The sequence below is a fragment of the Oryzias latipes genome, chromosome 7 (assembly GCF_053564925.1).
Source record: "Oryzias latipes strain Hd-rR chromosome 7, Olatipes_Hd-rR_3.1".
NCBI classification, from domain to species: Eukaryota; Metazoa; Chordata; class Actinopteri; order Beloniformes; family Adrianichthyidae; genus Oryzias; species Oryzias latipes.
Window position 1 is genome coordinate 32,116,468 of NC_136243.1, and position 24,215 is coordinate 32,140,682.

At 41.2% G+C, this 24,215-nt stretch overlaps 1 protein-coding gene and 1 long non-coding RNA gene across 4 annotated transcripts in view; one reads left to right on the forward strand and one right to left on the reverse strand.

Moving 5' to 3' along the window:
* klhdc8b (kelch domain containing 8B) overlaps positions 1-24,215 on the forward strand; it is a 133,784-nt gene that overhangs the window by 28,779 nt on the left and 80,790 nt on the right. For all 3 annotated transcript variants that reach the window (XM_078949600.1, XM_023956361.2, XM_078949601.1), the window contains exon 2: positions 3,470-4,684. In XM_078949600.1, coding sequence (XP_078805726.1) covers positions 4,294-4,684 — 391 coding nt within the window. In that variant the 5' untranslated portion in view covers positions 3,470-4,293. The remainder of the gene's footprint in view (positions 1-3,469; positions 4,685-24,215) is intronic.
* On the reverse strand, positions 6,665-7,797 carry LOC110015328 (uncharacterized). Its single transcript, XR_002873504.2, has 3 exons — positions 7,656-7,797; positions 7,328-7,432; positions 6,665-6,789 (listed from the first exon to the last, which is right to left on the reverse strand). It is a non-coding gene; the product is annotated as an uncharacterized LOC110015328 (long non-coding RNA).

The following is a 24,215-nucleotide window of genomic DNA, read 5'->3' on the forward strand; positions in this document are numbered from 1 at the left end:
GATTTAAAAGTTTCTATATCCAGGAAAAAAATTTCCATTCTTTCCGATTATAAATATGACCTTTTCTGACATAGTTTTTAACATTTGTAAAGTTTTAAATAGATTTTTGGGTTGGCTTTTTGTTTATTGTTTATTTTTAGTTGAACCAGTCGTAATTTGAGTCTCTTAAGTAAAGGACTCAATGGCAGTTTCACTCCATAAAAGCTTCATCAAAAATACATTCTGAAATGTTGAGTTTAAGGGTCAATTCAGGCTGGACACATTTGGTCCGCTTTAAGTGAACCAGAGTTTGTTTCCCCTGACAATTCGAAACAGAACCCTGATTCTGAAATTCAGAAATTGTTTTCCCAACAAACTATATGTCATGAACACTTATCAACGTTCCTTAACACCGACGTCTCCTCATCACTGCAGCTTCTAGCATCCTCTGAGTTACAGCGCACGGCTCGTCTCCTTGCCAGTAACCGCCTTGCAGCACGCCTCCGCCGTACCAAACTTACAACTAAAAAGTTTTGCTCCCGACGTTCAAAACTGGTAATCAAAATAGAAAGGATCATAAAACGCACCACGTCTGTCTTTGTCATTTTGTCCCGCCCTCGTAGTTCCTGGCCAATGACTGAAGAGATCTTTAGTCCCGTGATTTTGTTTACACGCTTCGGTCCGGAGCAGCTTGATATCAGTCTGAATTCAGACCAAATGCAAGGTTCAGGACTCAAACCTGGAATAAATTAAACGGACTTGATCCGAAACAAAGGATTTGTCCTGTTTGAATAAAACCCTACATAATCAGGAAATGAAGATAGAAGATGCTTTTTTTCTTCATAAAAGTTTGGATTTTATGTAATAAAATGATGTATAATAAGATGTTTGAATTCTTTGATCGCTTTAGAACTCAGTTCTTTGGAATCTGAGATTTCTAAAGATGTTCTTGACACTTTGACAGCAGTAAAAAGACAAACGTTTTAAGAAGACAAACAGGAAAATGTTTGGAGAAAGTATAAATGAAACGTGAACCTCCTTAACACTCGGTTTACTAACCTTTTCCTTTTTAAATATTAGTCCGGATCATTGCACCGAAGCCTTAATTTAACTAGAAAAAGATGTTCCCTTTAGAAAGAGCGCTCAGTGGTTTTGTGGTGGACTCCCAGCCAGCAGAAACCTCTGGCAGCGTCTGAGCGAGCAGCCATCTGCTCAACTGGTTGTTTGCAGGAGGCCAGAGAGGCGAGAGATGAGCTTAGTGAAGCTTTAAGCGTGGAACCGGCTGGTGGAGGCGCAACAGCAGCACAGGATAGAGCCATCATAGAGCAAAGATGTAGTTATCTGGAGACAAAACTCAGGACAGAAACCAGGAAGATGAAGCTTCGTCTATCGTGGGTTTGGGAAATCCATCTGGACTGAAGGCTGTGGTGAGGAGGCTTAGGGAAAGGTGAGGCTATGATAAAGCTCTGAGTGTTCATGCACGATTATGGACAAATTTAAATGTGAGGAATGGGGAAAGGCTGCTAACCCGACAGTCAACCAGCATGAAAACCCGTTTTAAAAAGCTTGTGGAAAAGTACCATTTATCCAGATCTAAATCCGGGAGCGAAAACAATCAAATTTTAGCAGTTAAGTTTAATGAATTTTTCCAAATTACAGTTAATGTGTTTGTTAAACTGCTTTAATCTGTTATTATCATATTTTCTGTTACCCCCCCCCCCCGTTTCTTCCATTTTTTTTTATCTCTGCTGGGAAATATTGATAATTTTGACAATAACTGTTAAAAAAAACGTCATAAAAAACATCAGAAACAATAAAGTGGCTGTTTTGGAAAAGAAAGTTGCTAATTATAACCAAAAGTTGCCTAAAATATGAGTTTTTTTCAAATATGTAATTATAAAATGTAACAAATATGAATAAATTTATTTATAATTAGTTTTTTCAGATTTTTTATTAGATTTTAAAGGTGTAATGTCATATTTGCCATTTAAAGAAAAGAATCGGCGAGCATGGTGTCTGCATTGCGTTGAAATCCATAGTACTGGAGAGTCCTGCACTACATAGTATTTTGAGGCATTTCGGACAAAGTTTTCAAAATGGCCGCTCCATGTGACCTACTGTGGTTACGTTGTTCATTGTTTCATCGCATCATCGCAATCGTCAACCATGTTAAACGGGATGGGCCAATGTGGTCGCAGTGCTGTTGCCGACATGAAATAGCATCATGAATACAGGTTTTTTATGCAACTGCTGACCGTGCCGGCTGCCATTTTTAATACTTTCTTTTTTTAAGGGCTCAGGGCAAGGGCCACCCTTTGACTTGGTTTGGCACCGAAGATGTCGCCGGCGACACTGAAAATAACACACACTCTGACGTACTGCAACTCCTCGACCACTAATGCAATTGACGTGAATCAGCTGATTCTGACGTGATTTGCAATATTATACCACCAAAATGTACCACAACACGATTGGCTGACGCAATCAGCTGATTTATGTGTCAACATAGCTTGCTGAGAACGTAGCTTTTAGTGTTGCATAACACTGCAAGGTTGCTTTTCTGCGCTTCAGAATCTGTTGGAATGATGTTAATTTCACAAACGGTTGAAGAGTTACGGTAGTCAAAAGAATGTCAACTCTGGAGCTAAGGCTTTTAAAGGGTTAAACGAATAAGACGGGAGAAAAAAAAATAGAAAAGAAGCATAAATCAAAAGAGGATTTAATAAAAAATAAAAAAACACGAATGGGGAAAAACTGTGTTTTGCACAAAGACAGAACTGGCAGCCGACTGTCATTTGAATGTTGCTGTGAATGAAGAATCGAGACCCAGACTGGAGTCGCACGTAAATCCCACAGAGCGAGTGAACAGTTTGCTTTTTGCTTTTATTTTATTGACGTGTTCTCCCTACCATGACAAAGGTGGACAAAGGTGGAAAGATTTCATGTAATCCATGGACACCAGTGAAGATCACAAATCATTGAAGAAAAAAGGTTCAGCGCACTGTCTAGTGGGTCTAGATGACCCAACTCCCAATGTTAAAGTGGCTAGGATAGCACAAGGGTTAAACTAGAAATGTATTTTGTCTGTTTACTTGCTGTTGTTTCATCTGTGGGAGTAACATTGGTTGTTATAAGGAACTTCAATCCGAGTTTTTTACAGTCAAATACCCATTTTAACCACGAGTTTTAGACTTAAAGCTGCAAGAAAGGACTTGTGAACGTCTCTGGCTGGAGCACATGCAAACTCATTATTCCTCATAAAATTGATTTATGACGTGAGCTATATTTGGAGTGCAACATGCTCATATGATATTCATTTTGGGGTCTAGAACTTCAGCTTTGACTACTAGAAGAGTAATGCAAAACAGAAAAGCAATTTGAAAAGTCCTGCTGCCAATGGAAGCCTATTATTCAGATCTGAGAACAGTATATGTTCCAATCTGCAGCTCTTCTCCTCGTTCTAAAACGGCGTTCTCTTTTTGTTTTCCAGGTTGTCTCGCAGCAGAGGAGCCTGATCTTCTCTGAAGCTGCCAGCGAGCGTTGAGTTGCAGGGTTCAGAAATCCCTGCGCTGCACTCGCCTCAGTCTCAGGGCGCTCCGGCGTTTGCAGCTCCGGTTTAATTAAAGAGGAGAAAACTATCTCAAAATGCAAAGAAGATTATCTTGCTTAGCTTGAAGTTCCTGTTTTTTGTTGCTGACAGATCTATCAGGTTTGTTCAGACAGATCAGAGATCAGCTGAGAGCCTGGCCTGAATAACTGCTTCTGTCTGAGGAAATAAAACTGAGTTATAAAGGCTCCCTCCTGGATTATTGGTGGAATACATTGTTCTCTAACTGCCCCTCTGCTGCCTCCTCCTTGTTCTGGATTCTAGTCTCCACGCTCCAGCTTGACCTCCCGGTTTTTGCAGGATAAATCCCCTCCAGCACATTCATCTTATTGTTTCTGGGAGGAACATGCCAGAACTGGAATCCGAATGAAAATAAAGCAGAGGAAGAAGTGACAGAGCTGGAGAGGAAGGAGCCTGAAGGGCAGATGGCTCAGAAACACTAACATCTGGATGAATAAAACATGTGAGCAGAGGAGGGGGGTCGTGACATCTGGAGGAGAAATGAATGACTCTTTTTCCACTTCATCTTCCTCGTTTCTCATTCTGCTCAGTTTTTGAGGACTAACATCTGCGTTGGGTTCACCCTCATGTTTCTGCCCCTGTGGAGCTCAGTCACCTGATCACACAGAAACCAGCGTCTTTGACCCCCCTCCCTCGTTGTGCTCTGTCCGTGTGATGGTGCATCCCCTCCTCCCGGTCCAGGAGACATGCCTGTGCTGGAGATGGCAGTGAGTCCTGTGAAGTCCCTGCTCTGGGAGCAGTTCCCCCCCATGTCGCAGTCCCGCGTCTACTCCTCCACCGTCCACCACGAAGGCCTGCTGTATGTGGTGGGGGGCTGCAGCGAGACCGGCACGCCCCTGGACAGCGTCGAGGTTCTGGACGTAGAGAGCCAGACATGGAGCCAGCTTCCGCCTCTGCCCAGGGCTCGGGCGGGGGCTTCAGCTGTGGTGCTGGGGGGCCAGGTGATGGTGCTGGGAGGCATGAACCGGCAGCAGACACCACTGGCTTCTGTGGAAATGTACCATCCTGACGAGGGGAAGTGGGAGACAAAGGCCAGTCTGGGTCAGCCCTCCATGGGGGTCACAGCAGTGGAGAGAGGTAAGAGTCAATGATGGAAGTCTACTTTTATGAGGAGAACTTCAAACAAGTTCAATGACTTCAGAACTTTGCAACAGCAGGTCTCCTAAGCCAGTGTTTTTCAACCATGTGCCATGGGAGATGGTCAGGTGTGCCGTGGGAAATGACCCTTTCCGTGATCTAAAAACATTTACCATCTCCAGGATGTCAGCTCTGTGTTCATCCAAACAAACCCTGATAAAACACTAAGTAGTTAGGAATATGAAAGATTATAAAATACTTTTTTCTTTGTGTTTATTTAATTCTATTAAAGACATTTTGGTAAGAATGACGGTACCGCGATTTATCCGCAGCATCAGACGTTTTCGGAAAAGTCTGTGTAGACTGGACGTTGTAGCTTTCCACAGAATCCGGTATCAGACCGTGGAACAAGTGAACAAAACAATGAAGCTCAGAGAAGAGAGTCTGTCTGCGATCGGCGGCTGTTTGCACTACATCTCCCATGATGCATTGGGTTAAAGTGACAGCGTCTCAGCGCACAATAAATCTTCGTTGTTTAACGTCTTGAAACCACAACGAACACACATCAAACAGTTTTTAAATCTTTTAACTTAACTTTTATTACATCTTTTAGAAAAAACAGCTGCAACTTCCAGCTTTTTCTGCCACAATAATTATCACAAAAATGCATGTGAGATTGCAGAGGAGCTATAGATCAATACAGACTATAGAGTTTTCTCCTTTATTTTTTGGATCCTGGTGTGCCGCGGGATTTTTGTCAAGGTTTAATTGTGCCGTGGCTCAAAAAAGGGTGAAAAACACTGACCTAAGCTACGTTTACGCCGGGCATATGAGGCAAGAACACGCTAAATGCTGGTTCTTAGTATTCACACTGAACAAGCAGGGGGGGACTTCTTCTTCTTCTTCTACGGTTTACTAGCGCAGGTACCTACAGTTGAAAGAGGCTTGGTGCAAAAATGTTGAAGCGGTACAAATTTTTGTCAACCTGATTTTACTTTCCACGTGTGTTCAATGGCTGCACCTTTTGCACGTAGAGCTGAAGAACTTGAGTGGCAACGTGTGAAGGCTAAAGTTTTAAACACGGAAACCGGAAACGTACGTTCGCACTCGTTTTACATAGTAGTGGAGCCGGTTATTAAAATAACTGTGCATTTTGAGGAACAAACACCATCTTTACAAACGGCCATTCTGGAATTTTGTCACAGCTAATGTGCTTTTCTGAAAGATGGGTTCCTAAGGTACATTCAAGCCAAATTTAGCGCTTGTACCACAAAAGACACAAGTAGTCTGAAACGTCAACCTAACCGGCTCCGCTGCAGACTTTTCATTGGAGATGGCCGCTTGAATGCGTGTTGTGAACGTTGCTTACAACTTTGGTATCCTTCACGCTTCTCAAGATGACGAACTTCAGCATCTTTTTGTTATTTGTGCAGTTTTATTATATCTTCTTATACTAGTTTTGTGCAAAGTGGTTTGGCAAATTTGACGTTTTTAACACCATTTCAAGGTCAGTTGCTTTCCTCGATGAAGTTTGGAATTGTTGTAGTTTTCAATCCTTTTCAAAACTCTTCTTCCTCTGTGATTATTCATTCATAAATCCATATAATATTGTAGATTAAGTGAATTGGTATTTTTTGATTTCACAAAGATGTAGAAAAGTTGAAGGAGCAGGAATAATAGGACAATTGCCTGACTTCTATTGTACATAGCTTGGTTTTTATTTTGAAATATAATATAATATATATTTATTTTGTTTTCTTAGTTAAGTTGAACAATTCATTAAAAAAAAAAGGTTGCTGTGATTTAAAAAAAAAGAGGTCCGTGGCAGAATGAGGATTTGGACGAGAGGTTCTGTAATATGTGAGGAATAAACCATTTGATGCTATCAGGGGGTAAATGCACATCACACATCTAACACTGTAAAATCCAGGGATTTGCTGAAATTGATAGAAAACCTGAAGCAGAAACCCAAAGAAAATAGGTCGTTGTTGTTCTTGTTGTGGTTGTTGTTGTAGTAGCACTTCTTTCTTCACGGTTTCCTGTGTTTACATCCTGGGCTGCCTGCTGTTGCCCGCCGAGCAGATGAAGTCTGGAATCAATGTGACCTTTTAAAGAAATGGAGAAAAAGTCGGGCTGTGTTTTTTGCACATTTTATTCCACACAGTGAAGCCGTGTACAAGCAGAATCCACAGAAGCGCGGCTGCTGAGTGGAATGCTGATCAATGTGATGCATCAAACCTGCATGGTGTCAACTGGAGGAGATTTGATGAAAAATCCTATTTTAGGGAAATAAGCCATTCTGCACATGGATCCGAATATTCTAACATATAGAATGTACGGAGGGAAGCCTTAAAGTCTGTTTTAGACGCTTGTAAATTTAAAGAATTGTCGGTTTTTAGATAAAACGTTTTTAAGGATTCTTGTTTAAAGGCTAAAACCACAAATATTTAACTTTGCAACAGTTTCTATCAGCTAAAGAGGATATTTTGGTCAGATTGCAGTGGATTTTTTGGATCCCAAAGGCAAAACGGTTTCAGTCACAATGGTGAGTTGAGGTTGAGTCTTGATCAGAAATTATGTTCAGGCTTCCACGGCGTGTGTTAATTTCTGATTATGCACACTTCGTTGGCATTTATCCCTTACCTAACAGCAAAGGGCAGGAGGCTGATGGACGACTGATTTCCTGTTTTCTAACAGGGAGGATGCAGAAACGTCACTGAAGCTGTGGTTCCATGAAAACGTCCGATTCTAAAACACAAGACAACAGGATTAAAAAACACGACGGTTTTGTTGATGAATCAGACCTGCTGATGTCCATCTGTGAGTCCAGATCCATGATCTGATGGAGAACAGGCTTTCTTCAGATTTTTCTGCAAAGTAGTCCCTCACGATCACACTACCACCACCGTGTCTGCTGTTCTAGTGTTCGTTTTTGTGTTTGTTTGGCTCCAGATGTGGTGTAGATGCTTACTGTTTGTTGAAAGGTTTTGGAGATCATCCAGATGTATCTGAGTCTTGGTGTCTTTTCTCTTGATTGAGTTTTCAAGCCTTTTTTGTGTCAGTCACTCCTGAAGGTTTTCTACTGTTCCAGCTTTTTCCTTTGTCTGGATGATGAATCTCACCGAGGTTGTGTGGAGGCTGAAAGTTGTTGAAATCTTCTGAAGGATCTTAAATGAAATATATTTTTCAATTTACAATTTAGTATTAAAGAAACATTACATTTTAATTCATTGTTTGCTTCAAAATTATTTAAAGTAATCCACTGCATTGTAATTTGCCATGAAGTTTTTGTCTAAATCCAAAAGGAATCGCAAAAAGGAATCTGAATCAGAATCCAAAATAAAGGATCTGTATCCAGACTGTACGGCTGGATCACTCCAATATTGGTTGCCATTTATTTGATAATAGATTAAAACATGATCTGAGTGGGACTTTAGGTTAGATCTGTTGAAAACATCTGGTGAGATCTGGTGAAAACCCTGAAAAAGGGTTTCAACTGTTTACTGCTCCAATTGCTTTAAATTTGGAATTGCTTGACCTTGTGATGGTTTTGTAGCATCACACCACCAGTTCCTAACAGCTCTCACTCTGAGTTAAACTTCAGAATCCAGTTACCCATAAGAACAGAAACCCTGTGATAACAGGACTTGGATGAATGAGAAGTTGTTCTTCTTTTCAAGTGTAATTAGTTTAAATATTTGCATAAATCCCGGAGCTTTCGGAGTTGTTGATTTCCCAGTATTGCAGTGAGTCTGAAGCGTTAGTTAAACATGCGGCGTGAGAGCCCAGCAGTCAGAGCACTTTCACTCGTTATAGGAGCTCCCGCCGGAGGAACGCTTCACTGCAGAAATGTTGTTTCCTCTTTGCAGCTGCAGTGCAGAACCAAGAGTAATGTTGAAGTGTGTGGAGCTCCTGGAAATATCTTTAGCAACATGAAACTCACTCTGGTTTCAGTGTGAAGGGCTTCTCTTCCGGACTCAGCGTGGCGCACTCAGGTTCCTGGGTTCTGCTCACTGCCGCCGTGATCCTCAGACGTGCTGCAAAAGCCGGTGGAGAAAGAAACGGAGGAACTTTTCTTGCCCGGCTGCATAATTGATTTGACAGCAGCATGTTTTTTTTAAATGCTCTGCTGTTCCTGCAGTGTGGCGTCTGCATCTTCAGGATCCGTCAGAACGTCAAAGGCATGTAGCGAGGCTGATGGAGGTGAGAGTCATGAAGGAGGCAGCCGGGCCCTCATGCTGAGTGAAACAATGTCGCTGCTGCCTGATTTAAATATTAAACCCAGGGCGATTCAGCCAACGACAAGCAGCTTCCTGCTAAATTTATCTAAGACCAACTTATTTATGAGGCACTTTTGACAGAGTGAAACCCTAAATTAAATTAGACAGACATGGGAACAAAAATACAACATTAATAAATAGGTTAAACCAAATAACAATTTAGTAATTTGGTCCGGATTTAAGCAGCAAATAAGATTAAATAAACAAAATATTCCTAGTCCAACAAACGAGGAAGACGTGATCCTGAAAAAAGATCATTTTATATATGATCCGATTTCTTGAGCTATCAGATTTTTTAAGGGTAATCCGATTTTTTGTGACCTAAGTTTCGTGTGTTATGTCGGACAAAAGCACATTATGAAAACGTTTTACAAAATCTCACAAGTATCCATGTTGCAGTGACCAGGTGACAGAGCTGTTCTACATAATAGGCTGGAAGGATTTGCAGGACTGAAAGGTTTCTTCTTCTTCTTGTGCCTTTTTCATATTTTCTGTTCAAAGCTTGTCTCAGTTGTTACCCTGGACATGTATTACGAGGGACAGGTTTGTATAATGAACCTAAAGCCCAAAGTGGTGTATTAAGAGGAGGTTTGTTCCGCCTACCTTAATGCACCTGTCAATCAAAGAAATGTTTGATCTCTGATAAAATCAACATTCATACAGTTGTCATGAAAAGAAAATACAGCTTTGAGAAGATCTTTGAAACTAAAGAATAATATTGTGTTATTCGTGTAGACTTTTTATTATTATGGATCGATGGGAAATTTCGGTCTTTTACAACTCGACCCCCAGTGGTCATTGAGGGAACTGCAACATTTTGTGCTTTCAGATTTGTGTGATCTGAGATCTCAAACTTCTGAGCTTCCTAATCCTTTTGTCCATGTTTTGAACTTTAAAAAAGCTAGATGAATCAAAGTTTGAAGTTCTGCAAAATAATACTACTACTAATAATAATAATCCACAATAAGACTCCTGATTGACTGAAAGGATCTTTTTGCTGAGAGGAAGTAGTTTTCACACTGCTTTAGATCAGTATCTGATTTAGGACAGGGATGCAGATTTCCTTTTCTCAGATAACTTGTTTCTTCTGCTGGGTGTGAAGGCTTACCAAAACTTTGGTTTAGACCAAGTGGTCGGATCTGGATCCAGCAGAATCAGAATTCGTGAAGAACGTTGAACACCGTTTTGGGTTCAGTGTAAATGCACAAACAGGGTAAGAATGGGGAAGTTCTTTTACCTTTGTGTGAGAAGGCCTTGGTTAAAAGCTGCTTGACCAGACCCACGGCCCACTTTTAGGAAGTAAGAGCGACACCGTTGCGCCTTCGGTTTGTGTTGGGTTCTGCTTCTGAGCAAACATTTGGACCTTCCTGATGTCTGTGCTGACCCTGTGTCTGTGCATCTGCCTTTCAGCTCCAATGGTGACAGACTTGGGTCTGTTCCCGTCCTCTTCATCAGCTGCTCTCATCATCAGTCTGCCTCTCGCTGTTTTCCCGTTTCTTCACTTCCTGCGCATTTCAGGGTCGGATGATTAAGCCAGCATTGCTGTTGCTTGGCAACAAGTGTGTGATAGCTGTGTTTGTTTTTAGACTAATCAGAGGCAGCCCGATGATGACTCGTCTGCATTGCGTGCACATCTGAAGACGGAGCGCGTGTATTATGATTTTTTTTCCCTCTCCTTTAAAGCCACTCAGCTGGTTTCTCTTGTACTTCTGAAACACTTTCATTCCTCTCTTTCTGTTTCTTCCTTCACCGTTCCTCTCTTTTACCTTTTTCTGCGAGTAACTAATGGATCATTCCAATATGGTGACGTGTGAACTCGGGTTCTCATCAAAATAAATGTCAGAGAGAGGATATTCAGGAAAAACAAACCACTTATAATGAACACAGGTTTGATCTTTTCAGAATTGTGCATTTTGTGTTCTGTCATTGGTTACCTTGAGTAACCTTGAGTCAGCGCATCCTTCTTGTAGGCTTGTCAGTTTGAAAAATCAAAGGGGTTTTTGAAAGACTCCGACTTTTTTTTTGTATTTTATTTGATCATTTTGCACATTTAAAATCTGAAGTCAAAGTTGTGGGCAGCCATGGTGCAGAGGCAGAGGGGTCAACCTCTGATAGGAACATTGCAGGTTTGGTTCTCACTTTGCCCACCCCTGTGTCAAAGTGTCCCTGGGCGAGAGTCTGAACCCCACATTGGTCCTGGTGGATTTTGGTTGGCCCTGGTGTATCAGTGTGTGAATGAATGTAGGTAGATGGGTGAATGGAGCTGTAAAATACTAAGATCCACTCCGATGAAAACAATGATTTTGGTGTTTTTAACATGTTCTTGTGGCATTTTTCTAACAATAGAGGACACGTATAAAGAAAACTAAACTTAAAATTGCTTTTGTGAGTATTTATTTCATACAGGAGAAACTACGTCCTAGAAAAAAAAAACAGGATTTTGGCATAGTTATCAATAAGAGATCGCTTTGAAAATAGATTTGAGTTATTTATTTCAAGCATTAATTGTAGTCAATACAATGAAAAAACAAATTGCACAGATTTATCAAACTCATTACAGAAATGATGAGATGCTTAGATCAAAAAAGGAAATTCATTTTCAGGTGAATTCCAACTCTGATATTTGTGAGGTTTGTATCATGTTCTTCAGAAAGCTGATACTGAAGGAGCTTAAACTCAGAGATGTTTTAATGTTTTACCCACAGAAATGACAGCTTTTCTGCCTCAGCTTGCTGTGTAGCTCATGTTTTGTCGTCTCCTACAAAAGCCAAACGTGTGGTTGTCGTAAATCCTCTCAGCTTTGAATACAAGACCGGACATATCAGGATACAAAAATAAACCAAAGTCTTGGAAAAACAGTACATTATTCATGAAAGGGAAATATCTTGGTCAGCCGGGTTTTAGCTGTTCCAAATAGTTCACATTAAAAACAGCTGCACTTATTTTTTTTTATTCTTGGGGGGAGTTCATCTCTTATTTAAGACACATCTGCAGCTCCAGCGAGGACTCAGTCTTTTGAGGAGTGAAGCTTCGAATGAGCTCAACTCGAGGTTAAGGTGTGCAGTTCATATACAAACTGTCAATCATCTGTCAACTAAAGTTTGACAGCATTAAAAAAAACAACTGAACAAAGTGTATTCTAAAAACTAATCGACATATTCTATAATAAAAATAAAACCCTACAATAAAGTAATGGGAAAAGTTTAGACGACCCAGCAGCAAAGTCTCTGTCCACCTCTGAGCTTCAATCTCAGTATATCTAGAAGTTGCTGATTGGCCAACCTGAGGAGCAGGACTCAGAACCAGCTGACTGCAAAACTGGATTATTTAGAGGTTGTGAAGTGTTGATTAGTGTTTTAGAGGACATGCAGGAAGGAATGCAGGAAATTACTAGGGTTTCCATGAGCTGCTTTGAAAAAAGATCAAAAGATGATTGGAGTGATTCTTTAAATGTCTGGTTTGCTTTAGCTAAACATGAACCTACAGGTCATCCAAGAAGCATCATCATCTGGTATTGGGGTATGATGGCCTAGACTGGAGGGTTGCTGGTTCAAGTTCTGAAATGTGCAAGATTAAAGATCTTGGAGATCTTCAACGAAGATAGGTTGATTTATGTTTGCATCTCACATCAAGTTTGAACAGAAAGTCCATGTAAAACTGCTCTCTCCTTTACAGTTAGGTTTTAAAAATATACTTACGTCATCGACGGCTGCACAGTGGGGCAGTGGTTAGCCCCGGTTTAAGTCCCGGCTGGGGGGACCTGAAACAGAACACCAATGGGGGACCTTTCCGTGTGGAGTCTGCATGTTCTCTCAGTGCGTCTCTCCGGGGACTGCGGCTTCCTCCCACCTTCCAAAAGCATGCTTCATCGGTTAATTGGTTAATCGAAATTGTGCCTAGGTGTGAATGTGAGTCTGCATGGGTGTGTGATTTGTGGCCCTGCGACAGACCGGCGACCTGTCCAGGATGCCCCCCTGCCAGGGCACAGAAGTGGCTGGGATAGGCTCCAGCAGCCCAGTGACCCCGAAAGGGACAAAGCGGGTTTAGTAGATTAATGATGAATGCATTTAATCCAAAGACAGAGGTATGTGTTTCCCTTTTAATAAATTAACTAGTATCTGAATCTAATCTCAAACCTGTTAAAGACCCATTCTGTTTGGTGTTTTTAACATGTTCTTGTGGCATTTTTTTCATGATGGACGACATATATAGAGAAAATTAAGCTCAAAATTGTATTTTGGGGCAGGGTTGCTCTGTGCCAATGGTCCTGATCATAATTTAAAGGTAAGACAATCGGAGTGGGACTTTAATGAGCGCATCCAACCAGGTGGACGCCAACGGTAGATTCAGGAAACCCTGGAGACATGATGCTTCTTTCAGCTCACCCAGGAACACATCCGATCCCTTTTGAAAGAGGTCAGATTTGGAAAGTTTGGTCTGGAGTCTGCCCCCGTCACCCAGATGGAGATTATTTAAAGTTAATATATCTATAGATTTGACTAATGAACCTTTGCTCAAAAATTCTGACATGCATGGAATGTATTCTTTTCCAGGTTTTTTTTTCTTCTTCTCAGATTTCAACAAGCATTACTGTAATTGGCACTGCGGGGAAAGTCAGGGACAATTAGGCAGATAATTGAGGCTGGAGACCAGAATGTAATCAGGAACATAATGTAGATTCACGAGACAAAATGGAAAAAAATGTCGAGTTTTTGCAATGACGCACAGATGCAGACCGACACAGAAAGCAGTGATCCACAATGCGGCTTTCTGGGCCTCTTGATGGGATCTGCTGCTCCTCTGCCTGTGGATACAAAGTGACCAAAAATTCACAACACACTCAGCTATGCACTTTAAATTAATCTTTTTGGACTTTAAACGAGCCTTCTTAGATTTGGAGCAGTGAATTATTATCGACTAAGAATAGAAGTGCGTTATCTTTGTGTGTTTTTCTACAACTGCATATTCAGTTTTATTCACACACGAATCTGGTTTCTCTCTTTATGAGGACAGTTGTGGGTTATTTCAAGACGTTCATGTGCATTACTCAAATATGAATGAATATCAATCAGAGTTTTTGCACAAGTGTAAAGCATGCGTATGCAATGTGTTTATTTCAAAAAGGCCTCGAGTCACCCAACGTTTCTCTACATGTAAGTACTCTTGAGCAATTCTGAAGGATTTCCATAAGAGTTTCTTTGACCATTTGCTGCTTTTCCAGCCATTGAAACTGAAGATTTTTGTTTGAGACACTTAACAGAATATGAACCATTCAAGGATAAAATTACGTGAATTTTTAGCTTTTTTTGCCCTAATTTTCCTATTTGTTTTTCAGCAAACAGTCTGATTTTCAGATTCCTGCAAAAAAAAAGGCCACTCTAAACCATTCAGGACGCCATTTCTAACAGTTAGGCTGCACCCAAAAATGGGAAAATCTGGACGGCAAAGCACCTAAAAAGAAGGGTCAGAGAGAGGTCGGTGGTCCTGGACCAGCATCCGTTTGGGTGTATTCAGACTGAAAATTTGTTTCAAATTATCGCAGGAGACAAACTCTGGTTCACTTTAGGTGAATCAAATGTGTCCAGTCTGAATACACCAATAGTCACTGTCATAACACATGCCACTTATGAGTCTTTACTTCTAAATTCTTCTCTGCTGCACGAAGGGAAGGGACTGATCTTTGCACCATTAGAGCAGAACTGATTCTAGCCTGAGGACATGTTGAATTCAGATGCAGACAGTTTTTCTCCTCTGAAAAAGCCTCTTGCACTCATCAGAACAAGTCCTGCCGCTGCTTTCTCCGCCTACACATTCTGGGTGGAAAAATATTGAGAAAATCCTTCAAACGATGGTCAGGATGATGTTTATTCTGAAAGTAGATGTGGATGAGAGCAGCGGAGCAAAGGGGTCAGACTGAAAATGCAGAAAAACATCTTAGACCAATGATGGATAACAACTTTGTAGTGTTGATGTTTGAAGTCATTTGATTGCATTGACGGTAGAAATACCAATCATACTCCTGGTTCCACTTTGACCCTGCAAACGTCTACTTTTGAAGAGCCAAACTTTGAGGTGCTGGCTTCTCAAAGCTGGAGGCTGGATTTTCTACAGCTCACCGTCAAATGGCTGAGATTCATCCTTTACCAGCTGTGTATTTCATTTGAAAAACAGATTACTGAGGAGAAACTACGTAAAAACAAATCTCAGCCATGAAAAAAGACAACAGCCTGCAGTTGTTTAAAGCATGTTGTGGTCAAAGTAAAGGACGAAAATCAAAGATGGAGGAGGCTGAAGGAAAATGTCTGAACTGCATCCATTATATCCTCTAAAGCTATGTTCATGGGCTCTTCCAATTAAAAGTTTATATAAAAAATGTAAACACGCTTTTTTTGGGCTTCCGCATTCAAATCTCTCACGCAGCTATGCAAGTTTCTACAGCTGATTTCATGCTCTACGTACAAAACGCGGTCATCCCGTGCATAACAATGGAGGATGATATCATGGACTACCAGTGTTGTCTGGATGACATTTCCTGAATACGGATGAGTGTTCCTTGTTATTGCTCAAAGCAGGCAGGCAGACTGATGACAAAGCTCACACTCAAAGAGATGAACTGTCTGAGAATGAATCACAATTTGATCTGCCTAACCTCATCCAAGGTCTGCACAATGACGGGTCACAGCAGAGAAGACGTTCATGTTTCTGTGGGCCAATTTATTTTTCTAAAGGTTTTCACCTTCAAAATACAAAGCACTGCTGCACCATTAGTATATTTCTAAAGCTAAACAGGAAGTCGGAATGGAAACTGCGCCTCCACGCCTGCATCAGTTTCTCATCCCCAGGGGGATGCTGGAGGCCTCATATTGTAAAAGACATGATTTCTGTTTCATCAAACTCCATCCTGCTGCTTTTCCCCCCCAATCAAGCTGTGGCAGACAGAAGTAGGTGGATTTACTGTGTCCTCGTTTCTCCCTTATTTCTCTCCGTTCAAGCACCTGCCGACTTCCCTTCTTTATCCTTTATGTCAAATTCGATCTCATGTTCCTCTTTTCAAGCTCCTCTATCTACTGAAACCAGCCGGCATCCCCGAATAATCAAATCATTTATAACTTATCGAGTGCTTGAATCCATTTTTCTCCCTAGAAAATGACAAAGTTAACACTCACAGAAAGTTTTTTTTATTGTATTTTATTATCATTGCCATCAACTGTGTAGATTTGAAGCAGTTGGAATGTGTTTTCTAGGGGAACTGAAGAATGCCTTGATGTTTTTATTTATTTGATTTTTTGTATGTTTATCTTTTGCTTCAGTGTCCCACTGTGGTTAAGAAATGAAAAGCAAGATTCAAATTTAAAGATAAAAAAGTTGATCAATGAAAAGTTAAAAAGATTATTGTCGCCGTTTCCACAATAAATGCCTTGCAGAATGCCCACACCGTACCAAAGTAAAGGATATAAAATGACGTGTACTCATGTCACGCTTGTTATTACTTCCTTTCAGGCCCACAGGGCTTTACAGTCACAGTCCCATTCACACACCGATGGCGGCTTCGCCGCCGTACACTGGCGCCAACCTGTCACCACCAGGAGCTACGTGGATTTAGCTCACTGACACATGGGCAAGGCAGGAATTGAACCTGTGATCTTTTGATCGACCGTTCCACCTCACCTGTTTGGAAAATATTTGTTGTTTATTGCTGGGAGGTGTAGAGTGTCTAGAACTCTGGAGAGACAGAGCTCTGACCTCTGACCTCTGACATGTCATTTGAAATAAAAGAATAAAATCTTTCTTCTCAGATTTATGGAACATCTGATAGAAGTTTGGCTTCTGCACGAATTCATTTTCCAACTGAGCGTCCGATTAAATGCTTTCTACATTTTATTTGGTTTACTGGGAAACTGTTTGCAGAACATTCTGAAGAATTAGTTTCTGTGTAAAGTCAGAATTAAACGGTTTTTGATTTAAAAGGAACAAGCTTTTCTGATTCCAATACCTAGTATTTATTAATATTCAGTAATAGAAATGTTTTGTGCTTATTCAGATTATTGAATTAGTTATACGTGATAAAAATAAAAACCCTAAAAGGACCTAAGGAACAGGCAGATTTCTGGTAGGTAAAAAATAAACCTAACAATGTGCAAAAACAGCATGATTGTGGTTTCCATTGTTTGCTGCAGACCAAATTTTATTCAGAATGTTCCAAACGTCTGTGTGGAACATTCTGAATAGAGTTTCCAGGGTGTTCCCCACCACCCCCCAACAATAGCTGGGATAGGCTCCAGCAACCCCACCACCCCAAAAGGGATTCGGCGGGTTCTAAAGATGGATAACTCAAAACTCTTTTTTTCTTTTTTTAATGATCCACTCAGATGAAATTGGTGTTTTTCTGGGATTTTCTTCATGAACGTTACGTGTAAATGAACGTAAAAGCAAAGTAGTACAAGGTAAGAATGTAGCAATTTAAAGGAAAACAGTTAAAAATTGGCTTATAGAAGGCTGTTGTAATATTTTCTGCTTTTCATGTGTATTTTGACTATTAAACAGTAAATCAAAGCTAAAGTTGAGTGTGCCACTTGTCGGTTGTATGAATTATTTCTGGCGGGTTGTGAACGTGAAACATTCAGCTGGCCTCCATTCCGTTAACCGCATAGCCAGAGTAGACATCCATACTACCATTAATGAAATATGTATGCTGGAATTCTTTTTTCTACATTTCCACCCTTGAAAGCGATGAATTGAAAAGACACTTGTCTCTTCAATTCTTTTTTTTTTTCTTCTTCTTTTTTTTTTTGACAACCGCGTGAAAACTGCAGAATCCAGAGAATCAGTCACTTTTGGCTAAAGCTGCAGGGACGATGAAATATCACCCTTTGAGGAGCTCTCTGCATGAATAATGCAGATTTCCGCCTCGCTGGATCTTTGTCCTGCAGAGAGGAGGTGTGGTTCTGTGTGCAGTGCTCGGCGGCCCGGGTCAACATGAAAAACCATCAGTTTACCGCAGAAATCTCTGATCCATCAAGCTGTTAGGTGATGTGGTGGTGCAGCCCCCTCTTTGCAGCCTCCACAAATAATTGACTTATGAAAGTGAGTAACACACACACACACACACACACACACACAGACCCACACCAACTATTTATAGCAGCATGCAGAGATGCTCTGAGCGCTGTGATGTCTTCTTTCCTGCTCGCTTTGGTTTTGATGTCAGAGCACGCTGCTGTCGGTGCTCATCTTTCTCCTTTACATGCCCCTGATGTCAGGAACGCAAAAACAAATCTAATTATTATTGGTTCTTCTCTGGTTGACGGAGCAGAAAGTGGAAGGTCATCGTTCTGTAGTGGTGGCACATTTGAAAAAGTTGACAGGCGATCAGAGCATGTGCAGAAGTGTGTCACATGACCGGCTTGTGTCGACTCAAAGGTTAACTGCGCTAACTGATGTTATTGACTGAGGTGAAAGCGCCTGAAATGCTTGTGTGGAGGCTAAAGTGAACTGACGGCATCAAAATAATGGAGCCATTCTTCTGTGTTTGATTCAAACCTCTTGACTTCATTTGGCATCTGATTCGTTCATTGTGTGATGAAAACTGCTCCAAGTGCCAAATTCTGAAAGCTCATCATGTTACCATTTTTGAGAAATGTTTTATAAAATTCCAAACATTGCTTTAAGGAACAGAGCTTAATGCCCACCATCTTTTAATTTGAAGTGTTGATAACCCAAAGTTAACCAGCATAAAACGAGACGAGAGGAATTAAACACTCCAGTTCTTCTTTTGGCTTCCTATTAGATTCTTCTTTTCAGTGGTTTTATTTTTCTTTGGCCAGTTTAGAAGTTAGCTTTGAGTATCTTCCTTTTCACTTATAATTAAGAGCTAATTAGCTAATTGTCCCACCCCCCCACCCAGATCTAGCATTTATTGCATGATCTATCTCAAAGGATGGTAGTAAAAAAAACCAAAGAAATCTCAAGTTCACACCAAACATTCGATTCGGGGGCATCCTGTTCTAATGTTAAGTCAATGTACGGGTGCAGTCAAAGGTCCTGTTATGAGCGTCAGGCATGGCGGCATGTTTCTGGAGTTAACATTTTTGAATTTTGGTGAGGAATTCTTGTCGCATCTACCAATCAGGAACTCAGCTTTGATCTGTAATGTGTTGAGGACGCGATCTGCGGCCGGACTCCAAAACCAACATGCAGGAGAATCGGATCGTTTCCTCCTAAACCTTGTTTTTTTTATCCGTGTTGTGATGATAATTGCAGCTGGATGGAAGGAGAAGTGGCTGCAGACAAGATGGCGCCCAGACATCATTAGCCGGAAACGGAAATTCTACAGGATTTCAGAATTGTAGCACCTTTTAGTAAAAATGTGAATAAACGGTTCAGTGTGTAACGTGATCTGAAAACAGGCAAAATACAGTAATCGTTTTATTCCTTGCAAAAAGGATATTAACTCAAATAAAAAAAGCAGAGCTTTGTAATACACTTAATACCTCAAAAAGTTGATTTTGCCTGATATACAGTACAGACACACCTTCCCATTCATTTGAATGAGAAGGTGTGTCCAAACTTTTGGTCTATACTGTAGGTCCTTTAACCTTTGTGCTATCCTAGGCACTTTAACGTTGGGAGTTGGGTCATCTAGACCCACTAGACAGTGCTCTGAACCTTTTCTCTTCAATGATTTGTGATCTTCACTGGTGTCCATGGATTACATGAAATCTTTCCACCTGTATCCACCTTTGTCATGGTAGGAAGAACATGTCAAAATAAGGGTGGGGTCATCTAAGATAGCACAAGGGTAAAGAATGACTCGTACTACTTTGTGCTTTTTATTTTCAGCTAATTTGGGATCTTATTAATTATTCTAGTTAATTTTTTCAGCTGGTGAATTCAGCTTTCAAACTACAATTCCAACAATAAAAGAAGATCCAACCTTCCTCTGTCAGCATTTAGCATAGAGTTTTCATATTCAATGCCTTGTTTACTCCTCTAAAAAAGTTAAATCCTTCAATGAATTAAAGATGCCAAGGTATTTGCAAGAGTGTCATTTTTTTCAAGGTTAGTGTGATTTATTGAAGAAGGCGTCAGAGACCAGTTTGATCACTGCTACAAGGTCTTTTGAAAGCGGCAGTCATAATAATCTGTATCTCTTGAAAGCAGCTGAAAGAACCCCATCATCAGTTAGAAATTCTGTCTCTGCCTTCATTTGGAAAAGTTTTATTAGGTGTCATAGACATGACTTTTGGAATACAGCGTTGTGCAGCTGTTCCCGGGCGGAGGTGTATCATGAAAGCTCGTCGGCGCTCAGTGTTTTCCAGTGTCACAAAATGTGACAAAAGTCGGAGCTCGTTCCTGGTGCTTTAGTATAAAAGTGCCGCTGCCGGCTGGAGGTTTTTCAGAGAGCCCTAAAAGCTGCTTCCAATCCTCACCTGCCATGCTGTGAGACCCCATCAGTGAGTCAGTATTTAGGAGGCAGCATGGAGGAACCTTTAGTGACCTTTTGGCATTCGCAATAAAAATATACAGTTTTCTTTCTTTACTTTTTGAATGCTGTTACAGAAATCCAGTTGGCAAAGAAACGTCTTAAGAACCAAAAGGAGGAAACTTTTCAAATCTCATTAAGCAACCAGCACCACATCCGTATACTTTATAGCCTCTATGGTGCAGTCAAGCTGGGGTGCAGAACGGATTACAGCTTTAAGCGGCATGTTCTGGGTCAAAAGGCAGTCAGACCAGGGATAAAGGCTGCAGATGGTGAAGACTGGCAGATGGTGTTCAGAGCGGGTTCGGGCGGGCGGAGGAAAATGGAGGAGAGCGGCTCCGGCTGCAGAGGCCTGCCCGATGGAGGTCCAGTGACGTACGCTGGGGATTGTTAATGAGGAGCAGCTTGACGGGCAGATGACGGGGTCAGGTGATTACAGGAGAGGGACACAGCTGTTGTCCCGATTTACAGGCGTTTTTTCCATCATGCCAGAGTTCCTGTTCAGAAGGACCTGATACCTGATACGGCAAAGACGGAAATCATCTATTTTAGCTGATTCGTTCATCAGTTCTTTTATAATAATAATAATAATACATTTTATTTAAAAGCGCCTTTCAAAACACCCAAGGTCACTGTACAAAGTTAGAGGTAAAACACAATAAAATCACAAGTAAAAAACAATAAATAAATTGGATTCATTAGTAAAATCAGCTAACAGAAAATGAGAAACTGTGTTCCGGAAATGCAAGCTTAAACAGATAGGTTTTGAGTCTGGATTTAAAGATCAGAAAGGAGTCAGTGTTACGGAGGTCTGGGGGGAGAGAGTTCCAGAGTTGGGGAGCAGAGCGACTGAAGGCACGGCTCCCCTGGTGACCATACGGGCCGGAGGGACAGAGAGCTGAAGGGAGGAAGAAGACCGAAGAGAGCGAGAGGGAGTGTTAATATGGAGGAGATTAGAGAGATAGGAGGGAGCCAGGCTATGGAGGGCTTTAAAAGTGTAGAGAAGGAGCTTGAACTTAATCCTAAAGGCTACTGGAAGCCAGTGCAGTTGCTGGAGAACGGGAGTGATGTGATGGAAGGAGGGGGTTCTGGTGATGATGCGGGCACCTGAATTCTGGACTAACTGAAGCTTATTTAGAGTTTTGTTGGGAAGACCAAAGAGAAGAGCATTACAATAGTCGAGACGAGAAGTGACCAGACTATGAACTAAAATGGAGGCGGAGTGGATGGTGAGGGAGGGGCGGAGACGATTAATATTACGTAGATGATAGTAGGCTGACCGAGTAATGCTATTGATGTGGGATTGAAATGATAATGTACTGTCAAGGATGACACCCAGACTCTTTACTTGAGGGGAGGGGAAAACTGGAGAGGAATCGATGGAAAGGTTAAAATTAGAAACTTTGGAAAGGGTGGATTTGGAACCTACGAGGAGTAATTCGGTTTTATCACTGTTAAGTTTGAGGAAGTTTAGGGTGAACCAGGTTTTTATTTCAGACAGGCAGGAGGAGAGGGAGGCAGGTGGAATACAAGAGTTGGGTTTACTGGACAGATAGAGCTGAGTGTCATCCGCGAAACAATGAAAATCAATATTGAATTTACGAAATATATTGCCAAGGGGTAGCAGGTAGGTAATGAAGAGGAGGGGACCGAGAACAGAACCTTGAGGAACACCAGATGAAATGAGTGAGGGTTGGGATTTGAAAGAATTCAGTTGAATAAATTGAGTGCGGCTTGAAAAATAAGAATGAAACCAGCGGAGGGGGATGGACTCGATACCGAGGGCTGAAAGTCTGTGGAGGAGGATGGAGTGAGATATGGTGTCAAATGCTGCGCTCAAGTCGAGGAGGATGAGGATGGTGATGAGTCCAGAATCAGCTGCAAGGAGAAGGTCATTGGTGATTTTTAGTAGGGCAGTTTCTGTGCTATGAAGGGGACGGAAACCAGATTGAAAGGGTTCGAAAAGATCATTTTGGGTGAGATGATGGGAAAGTTGGGAGGCGACTATTTTTTCAAGAATTTTTGAAATGAAGGGGAGGTTAGAAATAGGACGAAGCTGGCTCTGGGGGCCTTGCGGCGGCCCTGCTGGCCCTGGCCTGGGTGGCGGGCTTGGTCGCCCGGGCGGCGGTTGTTCCCCGCCGGTTCCCGTGTGGCGTTGGGGGGATTCCGGCTGCCGCTGCTGGTGCGGTGGGGGTCTTGGGGTGGGGATGGCTGGGCACTCTCCCTCCTTCTTTTCACGTTCCACCATCCATTTTAGAATAACATAAACACTCACCTGAGCACAGGTGTTAGCTCAACAGACTGAATGACTGAAATATTTCACACTAGTTGGTTTTAAGGCATAAGTATGCGTGTGAACACTATCTGTTTTGTGTACATGTCGACAGGGGGACATTTTTGCAACTAACAGGTGTGTTTATAACATTTGAGTGTGTGTGTGGACAGGCTCCGCCCTTTTTTTTTTTTTTTTTTTTTTTTAACATTTAAACCTTACCATAATGATTAACAACCAGTAAACTTGTTGCTTTATGCTGCTTCATGGTCTTATCCCCCTTCCCCTCCTATTATCCCCCCCTACCCCCCCCCCCCCCCCCTCTCTCTAACGTCCCTCTCTCTTCTTCCCCTCTTTCCTTTTCCGTCCGGTCCAACACCAAAGATTTTCAAACATGATTGAAATTAATAAAGTTTGGCCTCAATTACAAAAGGGGTTTATTCAGACATACCTTTGGTTTGTCTGAAGATTAATAACCCCTCTTGTTAAAGTAAAATATGTCCAACCCAAGAGGCCCTCAGCTCTCATCTGACTGCCCAGCTGTTGGACAGGACAAGTTAAAAAAAAAAAAAAAAAAAAAAAAAAAAATAGGAGGAAGATTATGAAAGGAATTGGGGTCTGAGCCGGGTTTTTTTAGGATGGGTCTGACGGCAGCGATCTTGAGGAGTGAGGGGACAATACCTGATGTCAATGAGGAGTGAATAGTGGCACAAATGAAAGGAAGAAGAGAAGGAAGGCAGGATTTAACATGGGATGTTGGTAGGGGATCTAGCAAACATGTGGATGGTTTGGACTTATGGATGAGGTGGGAAATTTCACTGGGATCAGGGAGGAAAAAGGAAGTGAATATATGAGTTACAGAAAATGAGTCAGACGGGGTGGGAGGAGAGGTGGAGGAATGGAGATGCTGATGGATATCTAGAATTTTCTGGTTAAAGAATAACTGAAGAGAATTACAGTGGTCATCTGAATAAAAATGAGGGGGAAAACTTTTAGTTCTTCTTTAGTCTCTAATTTAGACTTCTTTTTTATTTTTTACCAAATGCTGTTAGATTCTGTGTTTTTTAGCTTAGCATTGAGCTGTTTTCGTGTTTAGAATCATTTTTAGCTTCTTTTTTTTTGCCTCTTTTTGTCTAGGAAACTTTCAAAGCAAAAGTTTTTTTTTTGTTTTTTTATGGCTGTATTCACAAAAGTTGCCTTTTTTGTTGCTTTAAAATAGAAAACACACAACTTCCGTTGTGCAATCTCCTTTTTTCCCGGCTCATTCATCAATAATTTGGTTTCATCTTTGTGTTCTCTCTGCTGACTCTTCCTTCTCTTAGTGTGTCATTGTTAACACCATTTCAGCAGCTATTTTACATTCTCACTTAGGATTCTATTAAGTTTTATTAAAAGTATTTTGTTCTTATAAAGCAGATTTACACTACTTCTATAAAACCTATGCCTACTATATATACTATACAATATAATTGCTACAGAACAGAGCAAAGGGGCCAT